Here is a 19,143-nt window from a genome sequence, read left to right as displayed (position 1 = left end):
AGTGCCAGTTGTTAAAAATATTCAGTAGTGTAGGATCCCAAAGATAATGGTGCCACGTGTGCTTCCTGAAAATATGGCTCTTCTACAAAACAGCCACCCATAATCGGGGACAGGACCTACACAATTCTAGTGTAGAACTTTGAGCTTCAATTCATGTCAGTGTATGTGCAATTAGTGGTTTGTGAATAGTGCTGCCAGGGAAAGACGAGGAATGATCATGTGGATTATGTCTGGAAGTGCCCTGTCCAATCTCACAATTGCTGCAGTGATTATTACAACAGTCTGTTTTTGGTAAGATTGATTTTGAATTGCATAGAACTTAAAACAGGACTGAATTTCAGACATATATAATCAAAGTCAAAGTAAATGTTGTTATCAAAGTATGTTACCATTTACTACCCTGAGATTAGCTTTCTTGCAGGAATTTGCAAGAAAAATAAAGAAATGCAATAGGATTTATGAAAAACATACAAAAGCAAAGACTGACAAAGCATCAATGTGCACAGAAATAACAAACTGTACAAATAAAAGAAACAATGCTGCGAACACGAGTTATAGAAGAGTCCTTGAAAGTGAGTCTGTATGTGGCAGAATCAGTTCAGAGTTGTGATCAGTGAAGTTATCCATGCCTATTCAGGAACCTGATGCTGTAGGGCAATAACTCTTCCTGAACCTGGTGGTGGCAAACCTCAGGCTTCTGTACTTCCCGCCTGATTGTAGTAGGGAGACGAGAGTATGACCTGGATGGTGGCTACTGCTTGTGTGGCAGTGCTCCTTCTAAATGTACTCATGCTGGGGAGGGCTTAGCCTGTGATGGACTGGGTATTGTCTACTACCTTCTGTAGTCCTTTCCATTCCTAGGCATTTGTACTTCCATACCAGACCATGATGTAACTGCTGAAGGGTTTTGACTCGAAATGTCAACTATATTCTTTTCCATAAATGCTACCTGGCCTGCTGAGTTCCTCCAGCAATTTGTGTGTGATGTAACTTGTTATGATACTCTCCACTGTGTATCTTTAAAAGTTTGTCATAGTTTTTGGTAAGAGTTGCTGTCATGACTTCTTTATGATGGCACTTGCATGCTGGTCGTAGGACAGGTCCTCTGATATGTTAACGACAAGGAATTTGGAAGTTACTGACTCTGTCCACCTCGATCCCCTCATGAGGACTAGCTGATGGACCTCCAGCTTCTTCCTCTTGTAGCTGGTAATGTTGAGTGACAGGTCGCTGTTGAGGCACCATTCAACCAGATTTTCAGTCTCCCTCATATATGCTAATTCGTCACCACTTTTAATTTGACCAATAACTGTGGTGTTATTAGCAAAATTAAATGAGGCATAAATGAGTACTTAGCCACTCAATCAAAAGTAGAACAGGGGGCTAAACACACAGCCTTGTGGTGCACCTGTGTTGATGGTGATTGTGGAGGAGATGTTGTTGCCAATCCATTCTAACTGGGATCTACCAGTAAGGAAATCAAGTATCCAGTTGCACAAGGAGATATCCAGGCACAGGTCCTGGAGCTTAGTGATGAGTTTCGAGGAGCTGATAGTATTGGAATGCTGGGCTGTAGTCAATGAAGAGCTGTAGTCTCCATTGGTCCAAATCTGAGTGAAGAGCCAATGACATGGCATCTACTGTTGACCTGTTGTGAAGATAGGCAAATTGGAGCATGTGCAGGTCACTCTTTGGTTTGAAGTGATGTGCTTCATAACCAACCTCTTCACTACAGTGGGTGTACAAGTGCTACTGGACAGTAGCCATTGAAGCAGGTTACCATATTCTTCTTGTGACGTAGTATGACTGAAGCCTGCTTAAAGTAGGTAGACTACCAAAGTGAGAGATTGAAAATGTTCGTAAATACTCCAGCCGGTTGATTAGCACAGGTCTTCTTACTCAAACATCTGGGCCAGATGCTTTCTGTGGATTCATTCTCCTGAACGATGCTCTCAGGTCAGCCTCAAAGATGGAGTTAACAGTGTTGTTGGGGCTGTGCGGGCTCAGGAAGGTGCCTCCACGTTCTGTCACTGACAGTGAGCATAAAAAAAGCCCTGTGCTCATCTGCGAGTGAAGCCATTTTGTCATCTATGTTCTCATCTGTGTTTCAAGTATAGTCCGTAGTTGCCACTTTGCATGTGAGATCGCCTTGCAGAGGTCATACCTGAGCCTCTTGTACTTTCCTGGATCATCAGTCTTAAATACCATTGATCTAGTCCTCAGCATATTTCAGATCTCCTGGGGAAGACTGAATGATTTTGTTGGTACACACTCATCCACGAGTGTCTGAATAAAGTCCATGACAATCATGTCCAATCAAGTCCAATTCATTCAGGGGCATGATGAGTCCTTGAACATGGCCCAGTCCACCAGCTTGAAGCAGGCCCTTAGCCACTCAAAGACTATAAAGTGTAGGAACAGAGTTAGGCCATTCTGCCCATTAAGTCTGCTCCTCCATTTCATCATGCCTGATTTATTAACCCTCTATACCCCATTCTCCTGCCTTCCCCATAACCTTTGACACTCAGTAACTTTCCTAATACTGACGTCAGGCTCACTGGTCCATAATTTCCTAATTTAATTTTAGAGCCTTTCTCATGCAGTAGAACAAATAGCATTAGCTATCCTCCAATCCTCCGGTACCTCACCTGTTGTTAGGGATGATTTAACTATCTCTGTTAGGACTCCAGAAATCTCTGCACTAGCCTCCTGCAAGGTCTGAGGGAACACGTAGTCAGGCCCTGGGGATTTAGACACACTAATTTGCCTCAAGACAGCAAACACCTCCTCCACTGTAATCTGTAAAGAGTCCACGAAACTGATGCTTTTTGCCTCACTCCTATAGACTCTGAGTAAATACAGATGCAAAAAATCCATTTAAGATCTCCCCACCTCTTTTGGCTCCATGCTTGGATTATCATGCTGATCTTCCAGAGGTTGTTTTCCATTGGTATTTATCTTGTTCCATGTGAACTGGAAAACATTGTGTCAATATCACAACATATGACCATGTTAATGGGATTATATTATGGACCATCCTACAGTCTGTGGGATTTAAAGGAGCAAATTTGTAGAGGGATTGCAGGCTGTTGCAAGAAACATAAAATTGTGATAGGTGATTTTAATGTTCCACATATTAACTGGGACTCCCATACTGTAAAAAGGCTGGATGAGATAGAGTTTGTCAAATGTTATCAGAGGTCCTGTCTAGAGAGGGTGCAACACTAGATCCCCAAATAGGGAATGAGACAGGACAGGTGACAGAAGGGTTGTGTGGGGAAACACTTTACATCCAGTGATCATAATGCCATTAGTTCAAGATAATTATGGAGAAGGATAGGTCTGGTCCTCTGGTTGAGATTCTAAATTGGGGAAAGGCCAATTTTGATGATATCAGGAAGGATCTGGTAAGTGTGACTTGGGACAGGCTGTTTTCTGGCAGTTGTAATTGGTAGTGGTAGGCCTTCAAAAATGACATTTTTGAGTGTATCGAGATTGTGGGTTCCTTTCAAAATAAAAGGCAAGGATAACAGGTTTAGGGAACTTTGGTTTTAGAGAGATATTGAGGCCCTGGTTAAGAAAAAGAAAAAACATCATTCCAGATATGGGCAGGAAAAAGTAAATGAGGTATTTGAGGAGTATTAGAAATTCAAGAGAACACTAAGAAGGAAATCAAGAGGCTAAAAGAAGGCATGGGGTTGCTGTAACAGGCAAAGTGAAGGAGAATCACAAGGGCATCTACAGTTATATTAAGAGCAAAATGATAACAAGGGACAAAATAAGCTCTCTGGAAAATCAGAGTGATGATGCTGTATATGCATGGAGCTAAAGAGATGGGGGAGATCTTAAATGGATTTTTTTTGCATCTGTATTTACCTAGGAAATGCATACAGCGTTTATAGCAATCAGGCAAAGCAGCAACAAGGTCATGGACCCTGTCCAGGTTACTGAGCAGGAGGTGTTTGCTGTCTTGAGGTAAATTAGGGTGGATAAATGTCAAGGTGTTCACTTAGTTCCTGTGAAGGCAAGTGCAGCAAATACAGGGGCCCTAGCAGAGATATTTAAATCATCTTTAGCGATAGGTAAGATACCAGAGGATTGGAGGATAGCTAAAGTTGTTCCACTATTTAAGAAAGACTTTCAAAGATAAAACATGAAATTATAGGCCAATGAGACTGACATCAGTAGTGGGAAAGTTATTGGAAGTTACTCTAAGGGACTGGATATAAAGTATTTGGATAGACAAGGACTGATTAGGGATAGTCAACATGGCTTTGTATGTGGTAGGTCATGTCTAAACAACCTTACAGAGTTTTGCAAGATGATTAACAGGAAGTTGATGAAAGAAAGGCAGTGGATGCTCTCTACATGGACTTAAACGAGGCCTTTGAATGGTCAAGTAGATACAGTTACTTGGTATTCAAAATGAGATAATAAATTGGATTAGACATCGGGTTTGTGGGAGAACCCAGCGAGTGGTAGTAGATGGTTGCCTCTCTGATTTGAATGCCTGTGACTAGTAGTGTTGCACAGACATGGTAGATAGATAGATATCTTATTGATCACAAAGGGAATTAGTGTCACAGTTGCATTACAAGTGCATATATATAAATATTAGAAGAGAAGTAGAAGAATAAAAAAATAAGTTACCACAAACAATCTAACAGGAGAAGTCGGCTATAGGTTGACTCATTATAGAGCCTAATGGCTGAGGGTAAGAATCACCTCATATAGCGCTTTTTGGAGCAGCACAATTGTCTTAGTCTATTACTAAAAGTGCTTCTCTGTTCAGCCAATGTGGTATGCAGAGGGTGAGAAACATTGTCCAGAATTGCCAGGATTTTCCGTAGGGTACTTTGTTCTACCACAGCCTCCAGTGTGTCCAGTTTGACTCCTATAACAGAACCAGCCTTTCTAATCAGTTTATTGAGCGAGCCTGTTGGCATCACCCATGTAGTGGGTGATGCCAACAGTCCATCACCATCTCTTTTGTGTTACTGATGTTGAGCTGTAGATGATTCAGCTTGCACCATTTGACAAAGTCCTACACCAGGGCCCTGTATTCATCCTCCTGTCCTCCCTTTGTACACCCAACTATTGCTGAGTCATCAGAGAATTTCTGCAGATGACATGACTCAGTATCATATCTGAACTCCGAAGTATACAGGGTAAACAGGAAAGGAGCTAATACAGTCTCTTGTGGGGCCCCAGTGCTGCTTACAACCATGTCTGACACACGGCTCTGAAAGTGCACAAACAGTATCCATTATCCAGGATACAATGGAAGCACCAACCTTCAGTGAGTGGAGCTTTCCCCCAGCAATGAGGCCTTATGGTATTGAAGACACTTGAGAAATCAAAAAGCATGATCCTCACAATAAATTGGTGCAAATCTGTGGATGACACCAAGACTGGGAGTGCAGTGGATAGTGAGGAAGACAATTAAAGCTTGTAGTGGGATCTGGACCAGCTGAAAAATGGCAGATGGAATTTAATGCAGATGAGTGTGAGGTGTTACACTTTGGGAAGACAAACCAGGGTAGGACTTGCTTGTTGAGCAGTAGGGCACTGAGGAGTGCAGTAGAACAGAGGGATCTGGGGATATAGATCGTTAATTCCTTGAAAATAGTGTCACAGGTAGATGGGGTTGTAATGCTTTTCACCTTCAAAAATCAAAGTATTAAGTACATGAGTTGGAATGGTATGTTTTAGAAAACATTGGTGGACCAAATTTGGAGTATTGTGTGCAGTTTTGGTCACATACCCAAAGGAAAGATGTACATAAGTTTGAAAGAGTGCAGCAAAAATTTACAAGGATGTTGCCAGGTCTGGAGGACCTGAGGTATAGAGAATGGTTGAATAGGTTAGGACTTTATTCCGTAGAGCATGCGATGGGAGATATGATAGAGGTATGCAAAATTATGAGAGGTTAGATAGGATAAGTGCAAGCAAGCTTTTTCCACTGAGTTTGGGTGATACTAGAACTAAAGATCGTGGGTTAAGGGTGAAAGGTGAAATGTTTAAGGGAACATGAGTGGGAATTTCTTCACTCGGAGGATGGTGAGAATGTAGAACAAGCAGCCAGAGGAGGTTGTGGATGCGGGTTCAATTTCAGCTTTTAAGAGAAATTTGGAGAAGTCCATGGATGAGAAGGGTATGGAGGGCTATGGTCTGTGTTTGGGTTGATGGGACTAGGCTAATTAATATTTCAGTGTGGACTAGATGGGCTGAAGGACCTGTTTCTGTGGTGTAATGTTCTATGGCACTAATTCCTCAATTTATAATCACAAATATGCAGAACAAAGACACTTGCCTGAGATTAGATGGTTGTACTCAAATGGAGAACTAGATGATAATTTGGTCAAAACTAAATACGAGCAAATGAGTAAAGATGATTTAGCAAGGTATATAATTGGGAAAAATACCTGAAAAAAAGCTCTTTTTGATAGAAGTAAAAATATTAAGTTAATGAATAATCTTTGCAAAGTGGAATTTATTTGTAAAACAAAGATACTTTGAATTCCAGGCTAAGGTAATGTTCAGGTTTAAAAATTATAGTATTGAGTTTCCAGGAATAGGAAATAAATTTAAAAAATACAACTTCAAACAAATTATAGAAAACACATAAAAAGACTAGTTATTATTCACTGAATTTCACATAGGGAAACCATTATTATCCTGTTTGGCAGCACTCTGAAAATGAACTAAGATGTGATAAACATTATAATCATGTCTTCATTTAAATATCTAGGTTTTGGTATGTGTGCTGTAATTAAAATATGCTGTCAATCTAGTCTTTTCCCAAAAAAGTTGAGCACCAGGGAGGTGATGCTATTTGCTTAATTCTCCACTGGAGGCACCATGTTCTTTGAATGCCTTTAGATTGTTGTTTCCAATCTGATGTGTTTATTTGTCCTTTCATCATTTGCAGATTTGGTTTTACACAAATAGTATCTTTAAAGACGCAGGCATAAGGGAGGATCACATCCCATACCTCACTCTGAGCACCGGTGGCGTTGAGATTGTGGCTTCAGTTCTTTCAGTGAGTAGAGTTTAAATCTAAAGAGTGTTGACTCAACCAGATGTGATGAAGTATCTCTTGTTAAAACATTGCAAAGTATTTGTGGTTGTTGTTTTGTGTATGCTTAATTTTGTGAGCTTCTGGCTGGCAGAATGACACCAAAAGTGGATTTAAAAGTAAACTGTTTAGTTAGTTAACCTGCTAAAAGTCATGTAAATGTGATAAAGGAAAATTACCTCTTTTTTATATTTTGTTGTGTTTTTCCCCTTTAAAATCTTATTACATTTCCTTTATCTGACATTTTGCAGACAAGTTTTCATTTTTAAAACATTTACCTACAGGTATTGTGTTAGTTCTCTGATAAGTGTTTGTCTTGACAACAGTTGAGGTTGCAAACCTTTGCACCACAACTACCAACCCCATCAGTCACCTGTAGTTTGATTCATATAAGATGCAAACAGTGATGCCATGAAAGTGAATTAACAGTGTCATGTTTTTAGTTCTATGGGTTTGAATTTTTATGTTTTTTTAATCACAAGTCATAAAATACGCATAGTGCCCACTTCCTACAGGTGTGCCTAATAAAGTGGCCATGGAGTGGAACTTGGTGTGGTTTTCTGCTGCTGAAGCCCATCCATTTCAAGATTCAACCTGTTGCGCATTCAGAGATGTTCTTCTGCACACCATTATTGTAACACATGGTTATTTGAGCCACTGTCACCTTCCTGTCAGTTTGAACCAGTCTGGCTTTTCTCGTCTGACCTCTCTCATTAATACAGCGTTCTCACCCACAAAACTGCCGTTCACTGGATGGTTTTTGTCTTTTAGACTATGCTCTGTAAACTCTCGAGACTGTTTTGCATGATTATCTCAGGAGATCAGCAGTTTCTGAGATATTCAAACCACCACGCACCAACAATGAATCTCTTGACCATGTCTGCATGCTTTGATGCATCAGGTTGCTGCCATGTGATTGGCTGATTAGATATTTGCATTAACGAGAAGGTGTAACTGATAAAGTGGCCATAAATGTATGAAAAAGGACAGAATTTGTGAATTTCTGGTGGGTATTTCCAGTTCCTCTTTCAACCTGAACTGTTGTGTATAGGACATGTGTAGAGTGATTTCATCTGTTGTGCAACTTGTTTTTAGAAAATTGGTAAATGAAATTTGTCATGCTTTATTGTTCTGGAGAAATTACAAAGAAACACCCTGATATTCTGTTCACTTAGGAAACTGCTGTCTTTGGGTATGGTGTATTTCCATTTCTCCACTTTTTGTCTCTGCATTGGAGCCTCCACAGAGACCCATTGAGTGCGCTACTTAGACTGGAGCAACAGGTCTGGGATCAAAAAGGCAGGCAGCAGTGCTCAAAGACCCTGAGAGGGTAGGAAGCAGGGGCTTGCGTCGGCATTTCCAGTCCCTAAGAGTGTTGAAAGAGTGAAAGGGTTGTGCCCTAATCACCAGTTCTCCGGAGAATAAAAAATAAAGAAGTCAAGGTGAATGGTCACGGAAGATCTGTGCTAGGAAAATCATATCCAGGCTTCAGTTCCTGGACAACTCGGCGTCTGGAGATCTTGTTAGGCTTCTGAGTGTGCGTTGGCTGATTTATGATGTCTTTCCTGGTTTCTTTTGTGCTATAGCATTGTGGGGGGGGGGGGGGTGGGTACTGATGCTCTCTATGTAAGGAAAAGGGAATCTGTGTTCTTTTCCTTGAATAGTGAGGTCAGCTGAGAAGATCATCGGGGTCTCTCTTCCTGCTATTAGACATTTACACCACACACTGTGTGTTGTACTAGGGTATGTGTTCTAATTTAAACCAAGGAAATAAAAACAAGCTGGTTATGATGCAAAATGCATTCAGACATCTATTAAGATTATTAGGAACAGAAGATAAAGATAGGAGCGGAATTAGGCCATTTGGCCCATCAAGTCTGCTCTGCCGTTCCATCATGGCTGATTTATTATCCTTCTCAACCCCATTCTCTTGCTTTCTTCCCATAACTCTTAATGACCTGACTTATTAAGAACCTGTCAATCTTTAAATATATTCAATGACCTGACCTCCACAGCCATCTGTGGCAATGAATTCCACAGATTCACCACCGTCTGGCTAAAGAAATTCCTCCTCATCTCCGTTCTATATTCACGTCCCTCGATTCTGAGGCTGTATTCTCCAATCCTAGACTTCCCCACTATAGGAACTGTGCACTCCTTTCATATGGAATGATAACCTATCACTCAAAAGAGTGCAATATTAGCTGCCGCAAACTACTGTTAATACAGAAGTGATGTTTTTCTTATCATTTTGAATTTATTTATTTACAAATAAATGGTAGTGTACACAAATCGGAAGAAACTTTGCCACAAGGTAGTATTAGTTTATGAAACAGACAAATCTTGACTGCAAGAACATTTAAGACTTTGAAAGTGCTCTTCCCAATAGAGTGAAGCTTCAACAAGGCTAAGCAATGGAGATAATGCTGCAATTAGTTCACAAATAGAAGCTTTGAGAAGACAGGTTTGTTCTAATGATCTGGGCTGGTAATTGGAGGCACTTGTAGAATATGTAACTATTGCAGCATGGTAATACTATGTGCCATCTATATATAAATAGCAGTCATTCACATTAGCTATTCTGAAACCTGCACACATACAAAACCCACGAGCTCTGCCACCGAGAAGGTCAAGTACAGAAAGGACTTGGAAATATTAGCTCTCCTGATTAGCACACATCTCAGTGATAGGTAATCATTCCATCTTGATAGAGTGGATGTGGGGAGGATGTTTCCTGTCGTGGGTGTGTATCCTGCTGTCTCGTTATTGTCAGTGGTTCCCTACCCAGCAACATTGGGGAACCACTGCATCAGAAGCATTACGGCTGTTCAATAAATGTTCCCAAGGACAACAAGGGAACAGCAGTAATTGCTGCCTTCACCAGTGATACCTAGATACCAGGAAACAAAACATGCATTAATGCAGCAAGTAGAGTTACTGCCTCAGATGCTACTCACCCAAATTAAATCCTCCACTGCTGTCTTTGTGGGGTTTGCATGTTTTCCCTGTCGTTGCACTGGATTTCCTCAGGTTGCTCTGATTTCTTCTCATATTCCAAAGATGCATGGGTCAATGGGCTAATTGCCCCTAGTGTGCAGGTAGAAGGTAGAGTCTGGGGGGGTGGGTCTGATGGTAATGTCTTAAAATAGGATTTGTGTAAAATGAGTGTCACAGACATGGGTGCTTGATAGTTGGCCTGGATCAAAGGATCACTTTCATTTTGGTGTCTGTGGAAGAGGGTAAATATTGTACATTAGATCTGATTTTCTTGGTGAAACACAGTTATTACCGGTACCCTCAGGAGCTTTTACTACAGCAGTGCTTCCCAACCATTTTTAGCCCAACATCCCCCAAGTCCTTTCATACTTGTCAACATCCTCCTAAAGCACCTTCATACTTAACAGTGCCCCTCTTAGACACAATATACTTTCCATAGTGTAAAAACATGTCTAGCATATGCTAACATGAGAAAAATGATTCTGCTTTAAATTTTCATTTGTCTTTAAACTAGCTTACACAGTATCTGTGCACTGTACAGCAGCTTTGATATCAATGTGATCCTTGAGCTTGATGGTTTTTTTTAGCAAGAATTGAAATAACTGGTTCAACTTGTGACAGCAAAAGCCGTAAGTTCCCATGCATAACAATGTCCAAGTGGTTTCTGTTTTCTATGAGTATCTGGTTCACTGCAGTAAAGCCTCTTTCAACAAGATAGGAGGATGGAAATGAAACAAAGAACAGTTTGGGTCATCTTCAAAGACCAGGAAACTTAGCATGACAGTCTCAGACACAAAAGCTGACATTTTTGAAAAGCCATTTTGTTTCTTCAGCATTCTGAATTTTGATCATTTCTTCTTACAAGTTGTCTTCCTGTTCTTCCACTTTGCAAAGAAATGGATTAATTACCCAGTCTGGAATTTATAGATCATTCAAATCCTTGAATCAATTCTGAAAATCCTTCTTAAGTGACTGCAGGTGTAAGCAGTACTCTTGCAAATCATCGTCTGTGAAGAAGAGTGCCATACTTTCCATGCAGGGAAACTATGAGAACATTCTTCTCCCAATGTTTTGCTTATATATTTACAATTTTCCAATAAAAGTGGGCACAGCACTTTTTGTCTGAATTAAATTGAAATTCTCACCCTGCAGTTTCATATTTAGAATGTTCACTTTGTCATACAGATCAGCCAGGTATGCCACATCTCCACGTAGAAGTTCAGTCTTATTTGCTAAGCTCTAGTCGATTTTGCTTCAGGTAGATGGAGCTCGTCAGCCTGGGAAGGCAGTCCATCTAACAGAGGGAAAACTCTGATTTCAAACCTCTGCTGCCTTGCGGCCATACCCACTTATGGGAAAGTCTTAGGGAGTAAACCCTAAGGACAAATCCGGAGCTGGAGTCTCTAAGGCAGTCCAACGTTGCTTTCAACCTTGCTCTGGCAACGTCACTGGTGCCAAGCTGTAATGGCCCTTGTCCTTTCTTGGACAACATTGGTGGCTTGGAGAGGGGAGACTTGCTGTTTGGGCAACTGCTGGTCTTCCATACAACCTTGCCCAGGCCTGCACCCTGGAGAGGCTGAAGCAAGACTTTCCAGGCGCAGATCCATGGTCTCGCGAGACTAACAGATGCCATCCAGTCGATGTTGAGCAAAATTCAACCAAACTGTCCAAGAGAAAAAGGTCCAAGAAATATTTTAAGCAACAGCCTTTTGACAGCCGATGCATTTCAGTGTGAAGAAGTAGTGTTGGAACTCTTCATCGTCTTCTTGGCGTATCTGGTCAAATATTCTACTATTTAATGGATAAGCTTTAATTTTGTTGATAGCAGATATTACAAGAGTCATGCTTAAAAAAAGACACTGGCTAAGGTTTTTGGCTGCAAGGTGCTGACAATAAATTATACAATGGATCGCGAACAAACTTGGAATTTCTTTTTTCATAAATGCCATTAAATCAGCATGGTGACCTGTCATATATGGTGCTCCATCTGTTGTACAAGAAATCATGTTCCTAATTGGAATACTTTTGTACATTTTGAGGTCATTGTAGATTGATTTCCTGATAGTTGTTTTAAACTTTTTACAAAAGAGAATCTCTTCATAAACTTTTCCATTTTTGATAAACCGTGCATGCACTATTAGCAATGCTCCATTGTCTCGCATGGTTGACTCATTAAGGTGTATCCCAAACTCTATTTTTTGTAGCTCTGTGCCTGGTTGATACTCAATGTCTTCATTCATTTTGTCAATATGATGAGCTACAGAGATATTACTCAGAGGAATCGATTTTGAAGTACTGGTATCCATTTTGAGAATGGTGGTGAGCACTTCTGATACAGTAGTCATTCTTAATCATTTGCCAATTGTATGAGATATTCCATACTTTTCTATCATTTTGGAAATGTTATAAGAAGCAATGAGACCACTATCAAGGTAATTTTTAGTTTTCTTGGCAAATGACTTGAGTGTGCTACACTTTTCAAATGCTTCTTTCATCATCTGGAACTGAGTAATACTAAAAGTAGCCTTTTCAGAGTGTCCTGCAATCTTGATGTCTTCATTAGACAGTACAGCTATTACAAATAAGACATGTGGGGCATTGCTGATCTGATGGGAACAGAATAAAGCCATACTCCAGGAATGTAACATTGTATGATGCACTTTCTGTAGTTTCTGTTTCTTAGCGGGATTAGAGTTCAGGGCTTCACTGCCTTCAGACTCATAGATGGGGCTAAATTAAAATTAAAAATTAACACAAACTGAAATGCCTATTGGATTTGACGACAGCAGTCAGTTGACATGGATGGAATGATGGTAGCGACACACAAAGGAACGGCGAGGCAAAGATGATGATCACAACAGCAAAATTTACGTTGACAATGATTCAGATTGGAATCTGAATGTTAGTCCGAATAGAGGTGGTGTTCAGCCAGCTACCTTGATACTGTTCCAGGTAGCACAATTGTCCAATCACGTAGGAGCTCATAACACCCAAAGATAGTTCTTGACCACATTATATGAAGTTAAGATCACTTTGAACACCTCAAGAGTAATCTGTGGGGTTGGCAGGTTCACTGATTGGCTCTAATTCACCGTTTGGTTCCGGTCTGCGCGGTATTGTTGCGTGACCTGTTTTCTATAGATTTGTAGAGAAAGTTGAGAGGGCGTACTTGACTTACCAGCTGTTAAATAGCGTGAACTCATTCTGTGCTGCGAGACAAGGGGAACTGTTGGGCACCCTGGTTGCTAATTTATGCATCCCCAATAACGTCTGTTTGGTTGGTAAGGTCAGATGAGATTTCCGAGTTTCAGATGCATTGGGACGACAGGTGCCTACCACCTGCAGAGCTATGGTTCTTTATGTGTTCCGGTGCCTCTTCCTTTTTGTTGAAAGTGCCTCTCTACTAACAGTCGGTCAGGTCTTCTGCCCCAAGTTAGAATGCCACTTACCACCTTACCCCCCTCCCCCACAAGGATCATGCTTGCCCCCCATGACAACTTCTGTTTCCCCTAATGCCTCCCTAGGACATGTAACCGTCCCATTGAATGGGTGGTACCGTTTCCGTTGGAAATCACAGGATAACAACCACTCTCTACATGACAAACTGTGTTGTACATGAAGAGAAAGCTTCATACAGAAGCTCATGTATTTTACTTAGTTAAGTTTATCTAGAATTGCAGACTTGTATCTGTTATATTCCAAGCTTTAAGTGATTATTTAATGGAAAGCAGCTTGGAACAAAATTATCATTGAGGCAGTAATTTGCTGCAACGCCTACTAGATCATTCTGAAACAGAATGGTGATGACACACAACTGTGGGTTCGTTTTGACACCACCAGACATTTTGGCTTGTACAGTCTCTTCAGATAATCATTCTACTGTATTTACATGGATTATTATTCTACTCCACTTAAAATGGGTTATTATGACTTTCTATTACTAATTGATAATTATGCATTCCAATAGACTTATTTAATATAAAGAGCTGGTTTTAAAGTTTATAATTTAAAAAGCATGAAAATATATTAAAATAATGCAAATCATATGATCAATATCCATAGATTTACTTTTAGGTAAATTTGGTAAAAATGAAAGAGCTTTAAATAGCATGACTCTTCTTCCCCTATGCCATCAGATTTCTGAATGGACATTGAACCTTTGGACACTACCTCACTGCTTTTTATTTCTCTTTTTGCAGGACTTATTTAATTTAACTTTGTGTGTGTGTGTGTGTGTGTGTGTGTGTGTGTATATTATATATATTTACTGTAATTTACAGTTGCATATTACAATGTGCTGCTGCCACATAACAACAAATTTCACACCGTATGCCAATGATATTACACCTGATTCTGATTCTTGGTGGAAGCTCCTTGAAATTGCTTGAATTTTTTTTCAAGCATGTATCCATTTCTTGGGGACTTCATCTTTTAAAGTTATGAATGGGAATTTTGGTTCGGTGCATCCACACATGACCTTAAACTTGGCCACCCAATGAAGATAAAGACAATAAGTAGTTAAAATAACAGAGAGATCTTAATGCTACGTTGCTGGTACATCATTTTCACTACTTTTAACAAGAGATTTTACTAATGGGAGCTTCTACTCCAAAAGCAGCTTTAGCAACACCTGGCCTACCTAAAGTTAGTAGATAAGCGATGCAGTTCATGCCAAGAAGCGTCTCCCGTAATATGTTGGGATGCTACACGCTGCCTAAGTTTGTCATACAGACACCTACCAATTACTCATGGCCTATCTGCTCCCCTGTCCTGAGCCCATCAGCATCAACAGTCATTGTCTAGAATTGTCTTATTGCCTGCCTTGAGATACATTAAACCAACCCTACAATTTTTAAAGTTTTCTAGTGCCCTGCTCAGGTAAGCCCTCACACACATTTTACCTGATTCTCATAATCATGGCCTGGTAAATGACACCTAGGATTTAGCTGGAACAATGATTTTGGATCTCTGACCACCCACCCCTGCTACCTTGGTATCTCAGCTACTCTATTTGCTGCCCTGTCCTACTTTAAGAGAGTCAATTGCAGCTGAAAACATAAGCAGAAGTGTGAACTTTCTGCAAACTGTGCATGGAGTGTGAGGTGAAAATAGAGCAGGATGTAATAACGATGGTTAAAATTGGTGTATGGACAATGTTGAAGAAGCATTGCCAAGATGTGTGACTGATAGTTTTGTTGGGTGTGAGGTGAGCAAAATAACATAGATGCTGGGAAAGAGAAATGCTCCAAATACTCAGTAGGTAAGGCCATGTCCCCAGAGAGAGAAGTAAAATTAACATTTCAGGTTGATGATCTTCTCAGTGAGGAAAAGAGAGATTGTCAGGTGCTTCTCGGTTCCATGCAAGAAATGAAGTAGAAAGGAAAATGATGTGATGGAATAAAAAGAATGCTAGTCCGTGCCATTGAAAGCAGTGCAAGATGAAGTATACCCACTGGTAGTTCTTTTGTTAAAACATTGAATCTCTAGTTGTATTGAACCCAGCTCCTTCAAAATAATTGCCTTTTATGGCAAGTTTATACAGTATATTACACCCCACACATTTCTGGAACCTCTTCAGATACAGACCTTTGCACTTTTTGTTCTTTGCTTAGCACCTAACACTCCATCTGTGTGGTCCCGTTCAAGTTTAATTGCCATTCAGCCATGCTGATGTATACAGCTAAATGAACCATCGTTCCTCCTGGGCCAAGGAAGAACTCTAATGTTGTCAGTAGAGCATTAGTTGTTAATATCAGTAGAGGCCATCATGTAATTACTACCTGTAAACTCTTTTGTTTTGCAGATTACTAACCAGACCCCTTTTTCAGTATTCAATTCATTCAGTAACTCCACAAACAACAAAACCCTACAAAGCTGAATATTTGCCCAGATCTCCTCCAGCATCAGTAGCAATGATTTATTCCTTGACTAGCATGGCACTGTGTTTCTCCATTTTCTGACCACTCTGGGACATTTATAATGTTTGCCCTCAGGAACACTTAGTGCTTTTAAATTCTCAAGCTCACAGATCCCCGTGCAATATCATCAACCCGCCATCATTTTAACTCATAAACACAAGAGATTCTGCAGATGTTGGAAATCTTGAGCAACACACGCAAAATGCTGGAAGAACTCAGCAGGTCTGGCAGCTTCTATGGAAGTCCACATTACAGACTGAGACCCTTCATCAGGACTAGAAAGGCAGAGGGTAGAAGCCAGATGATTTAAGGAGAAATCTTGCCTGATTTCTGTTGGAATTCTTTGGGGAAATAACGTAACAGGCGGAGCTGAGAAAGGAGAGTCAATGGATGTTGTTTACTTGCCCCTCCAGAGAAAACAGCACAAGTTTGACCAACTGCCCTCATAGCACATGCCCTGTAATCCAGGCGGCATCCTGACAAATATCTACTGTTCCGTAGCAAGAGTGTCCACATCCTTCATGTAATGAAGCAACCAGAATTGATTGCTTGATGTTGCCGAAACTGATTTTTCTCAAGCTGCAATATAACTTTCTAACTCTTAAACTCAGCACCTTGACTAGTAAAGGAAGCACACTCCATGCCTTCTTTGCTGCCCTTTAAGTTGTGCAGCCACTTTCTGTTGGCTATAGACTTGGATAGCAGGTTGCTCTGTACATTAACACATTTGAGGGTCCTGCCATTAACTATATATTGTTATTTTACATTTGATTAACTCTGTATTTGCCCTTTAGATTTGAGATTCTCATTTTATTCAATGTGCTCAAAATATATCCTGTTTTTAAAGGCTGGGTCTAGGTAATTCAGCATTGGAATTGATGGCTTTGTGCCAAAGTTGCAGATGATATGAAGATGAGTGGAGGGATGGTAGTGCTGAGGAAGCAATGCGATTGCAGTAGGACTCAGACAAATTGGAAGAATGGGCAAAAAAGTGGCAGATGGAATACAGTGTTGGGAAATGTATAATGATGCATTTTGGTAAAAGGAACAATAGTGCAGACTATTATCTAAATGGGGAGAAGCTTCAAACATCAGAGATACAGAGGGACTTGGGAGTCCTCGTGCAAGAATGCTGGAAGGTTAATTTACAGGCAAGTGCAATGTTGGCTTTTATTTCAAGGGGAATAGAATATGAAAGCAAGGAGATAATGCTGAGGCTTTATAAAACACAACAGTTGCACTTAAATTGTCAACAGTTTTGGGCCCCATATTTCTGAAAATATGTTGTCATTGGAGAGAATCCAGAGAAGGTTCACAAGGATGCTTCTGGGAATTAAGGGATTAACACATGAGGAGTGTTTGGCAGCTTTGGGCCTGTACTCACTGGAGTTTAGGAGAATGTGGGGAGGAGGGGAATCTCTTGAAACCTACTGAATATTGAAAGGACTAGATAGAGTGGATGTGGAAAGGATGTTTCCTATGGTGGGGGTATTCAGAACTAGAGGGGCACAGCTTCAAAACTGAGGGACAACCCCTTATACAGAGGTAAAGAGGAACTTTTTTTAGCCAGAGAATAGTAAATTTGTGAAATGTTCTGTCGCAGACTGCATTGGAGGCCAAGTCCGTGGGTATTATTAAAGGCGAAAGTTGATTGTTTCCTGATCGGTCAAGGCATCAAAGGATAAGGCAAGAAGGCAGGAGTATGGAGTTGAGTGGGATCCAGATCAGCCATTATGGAATAGCGGAGCAGACTGAATGGCCTAATTCGGCTCCAATGTCTTATGAGCTTATGCTCACAATTTGGTGGCATTCAAAATAGTGATGTTTTTCTGTCTAGATTGAAAAGAAAACTGCATTATGACAATAATTCTAGGCATTTACTCAAAATAATTTAAATGATTTTGAGGGCCTCACTTCAGTTTTTCTCATCTGTGCATGGCCTGTGGTCCATCCTTCAACAACCATTTTTTTTGGTCCAGCAGCATCTATGGAAATGAATGAACAGTCGGCATTTTGGGCCAAGATACTAAATCAGGACTGTCGAGGACTGTCATCAGTTGCATCAGGACTGTCCTGACGAAGGGTCTCGGCCTGAAATGTTGACAGCGCTTCTCCCTATAGATGCTGCCTGGCCTGCTGCGTTTCACCAGCATTTTGTGTGTGTTGCTTGAATTTCCAGCATCTGTAGATTTTCCCCGTGTTTGCCTATGATAGGTGAAGCTATTTGGGTGGGGAAGGGGGATGAAGTGAGAATCTGGGAGGTGACAGGAGGCTGGAGAAGAACAAATCAAATAGGAGAGGAGAGTGGACCAGGGGAGAAAAGGAAAGAGGAGGAGTTGATAGGTAGGTTAGGAGAAGTAAGAGGGGACAGAGTGGAATTTAAGAAGAGGAAAGGGTAGGGGGAAAATAAATGTTCCAAAGACTGGAAGGTGGAGAAATCGATGTTCATGCATCAGGTTGGAGACTACCGAGATGAAATATGAGGTGTTGCTCCTCTAACCTGACAGTGGCCTCATTGTGACAGTGGAAGAGGCCACGGACTGAGATGTTGGAATGGGGATTGGAATTAAAATCGCTGGTCATCGGGAAATACTCCAGATTTCCTGCTGAATCTCTTGTCTTTAAACTCTGTTGGTCCACCAGGCACCTGTTCTTCAAAATGCCATTATCAGCTAGTTCACTTTTTAGATAGCTGAAAAAGAAACTTCGGAGAGCATATTGTTAATGTGTTTTTGCTTTATGTGACAACATGAAATATGAGTCCAAGGCAGTCGAGAATCTGAACGTCCAGCTCCCCCAGGAATTTGAATAAGAAGCAACTGCCCCCTCCCACTTGGTGACTACACAACAACTGTCTAACCTTTGAAATAGCTAATTGGAATCTAGAGACTGGAAGAAAGAATCAGATCTCACTCTTACCCAACATCTTGATGAATAAATCTGACTGGCAAATAGTTTGTAACTGATATTTTCCTGGATCAACACACAGATGAAAAATAAGTTTTAAATGCTGGAAATCTTGAGCAACGCACACAGTATGCTGGAGATACTCAGCAAGAAAGGCAGCATCTATGGAGGAGAATAAACAGGTTCTTTGATTTTTGCAGTTGAGAGCTTTGTTTTATAGTCCAGGCTGAACTATATGTGTTT

The 19,143-nt window shown here is 40.7% G+C and overlaps 1 protein-coding gene across 4 annotated transcripts in view; it reads left to right on the top strand.

The window, feature by feature from the left end:
* The window catches only part of slc2a9l2 (solute carrier family 2 member 9, like 2), a 374,573-nt gene that overhangs the window by 202,700 nt on the left and 152,730 nt on the right, over window positions 1-19,143 (top strand). For all 4 annotated transcript variants that reach the window (XM_073043122.1, XM_073043121.1, XM_073043123.1 and 1 more), the window contains one exon: window positions 6,932-7,042. In XM_073043122.1, coding sequence (XP_072899223.1) covers window positions 6,932-7,042 — 111 coding nt within the window. The remainder of the gene's footprint in view (window positions 1-6,931; window positions 7,043-19,143) is intronic.

The sequence above is a fragment of the Hemitrygon akajei genome, chromosome 4 (assembly GCF_048418815.1).
Source record: "Hemitrygon akajei chromosome 4, sHemAka1.3, whole genome shotgun sequence".
Lineage (NCBI taxonomy): Eukaryota > Metazoa > Chordata > Chondrichthyes > Myliobatiformes > Dasyatidae > Hemitrygon > Hemitrygon akajei.
The sequence above is the reverse complement of the archived record's forward strand: the minus strand, read 5'-3'. Positions and strand labels throughout refer to the sequence as shown.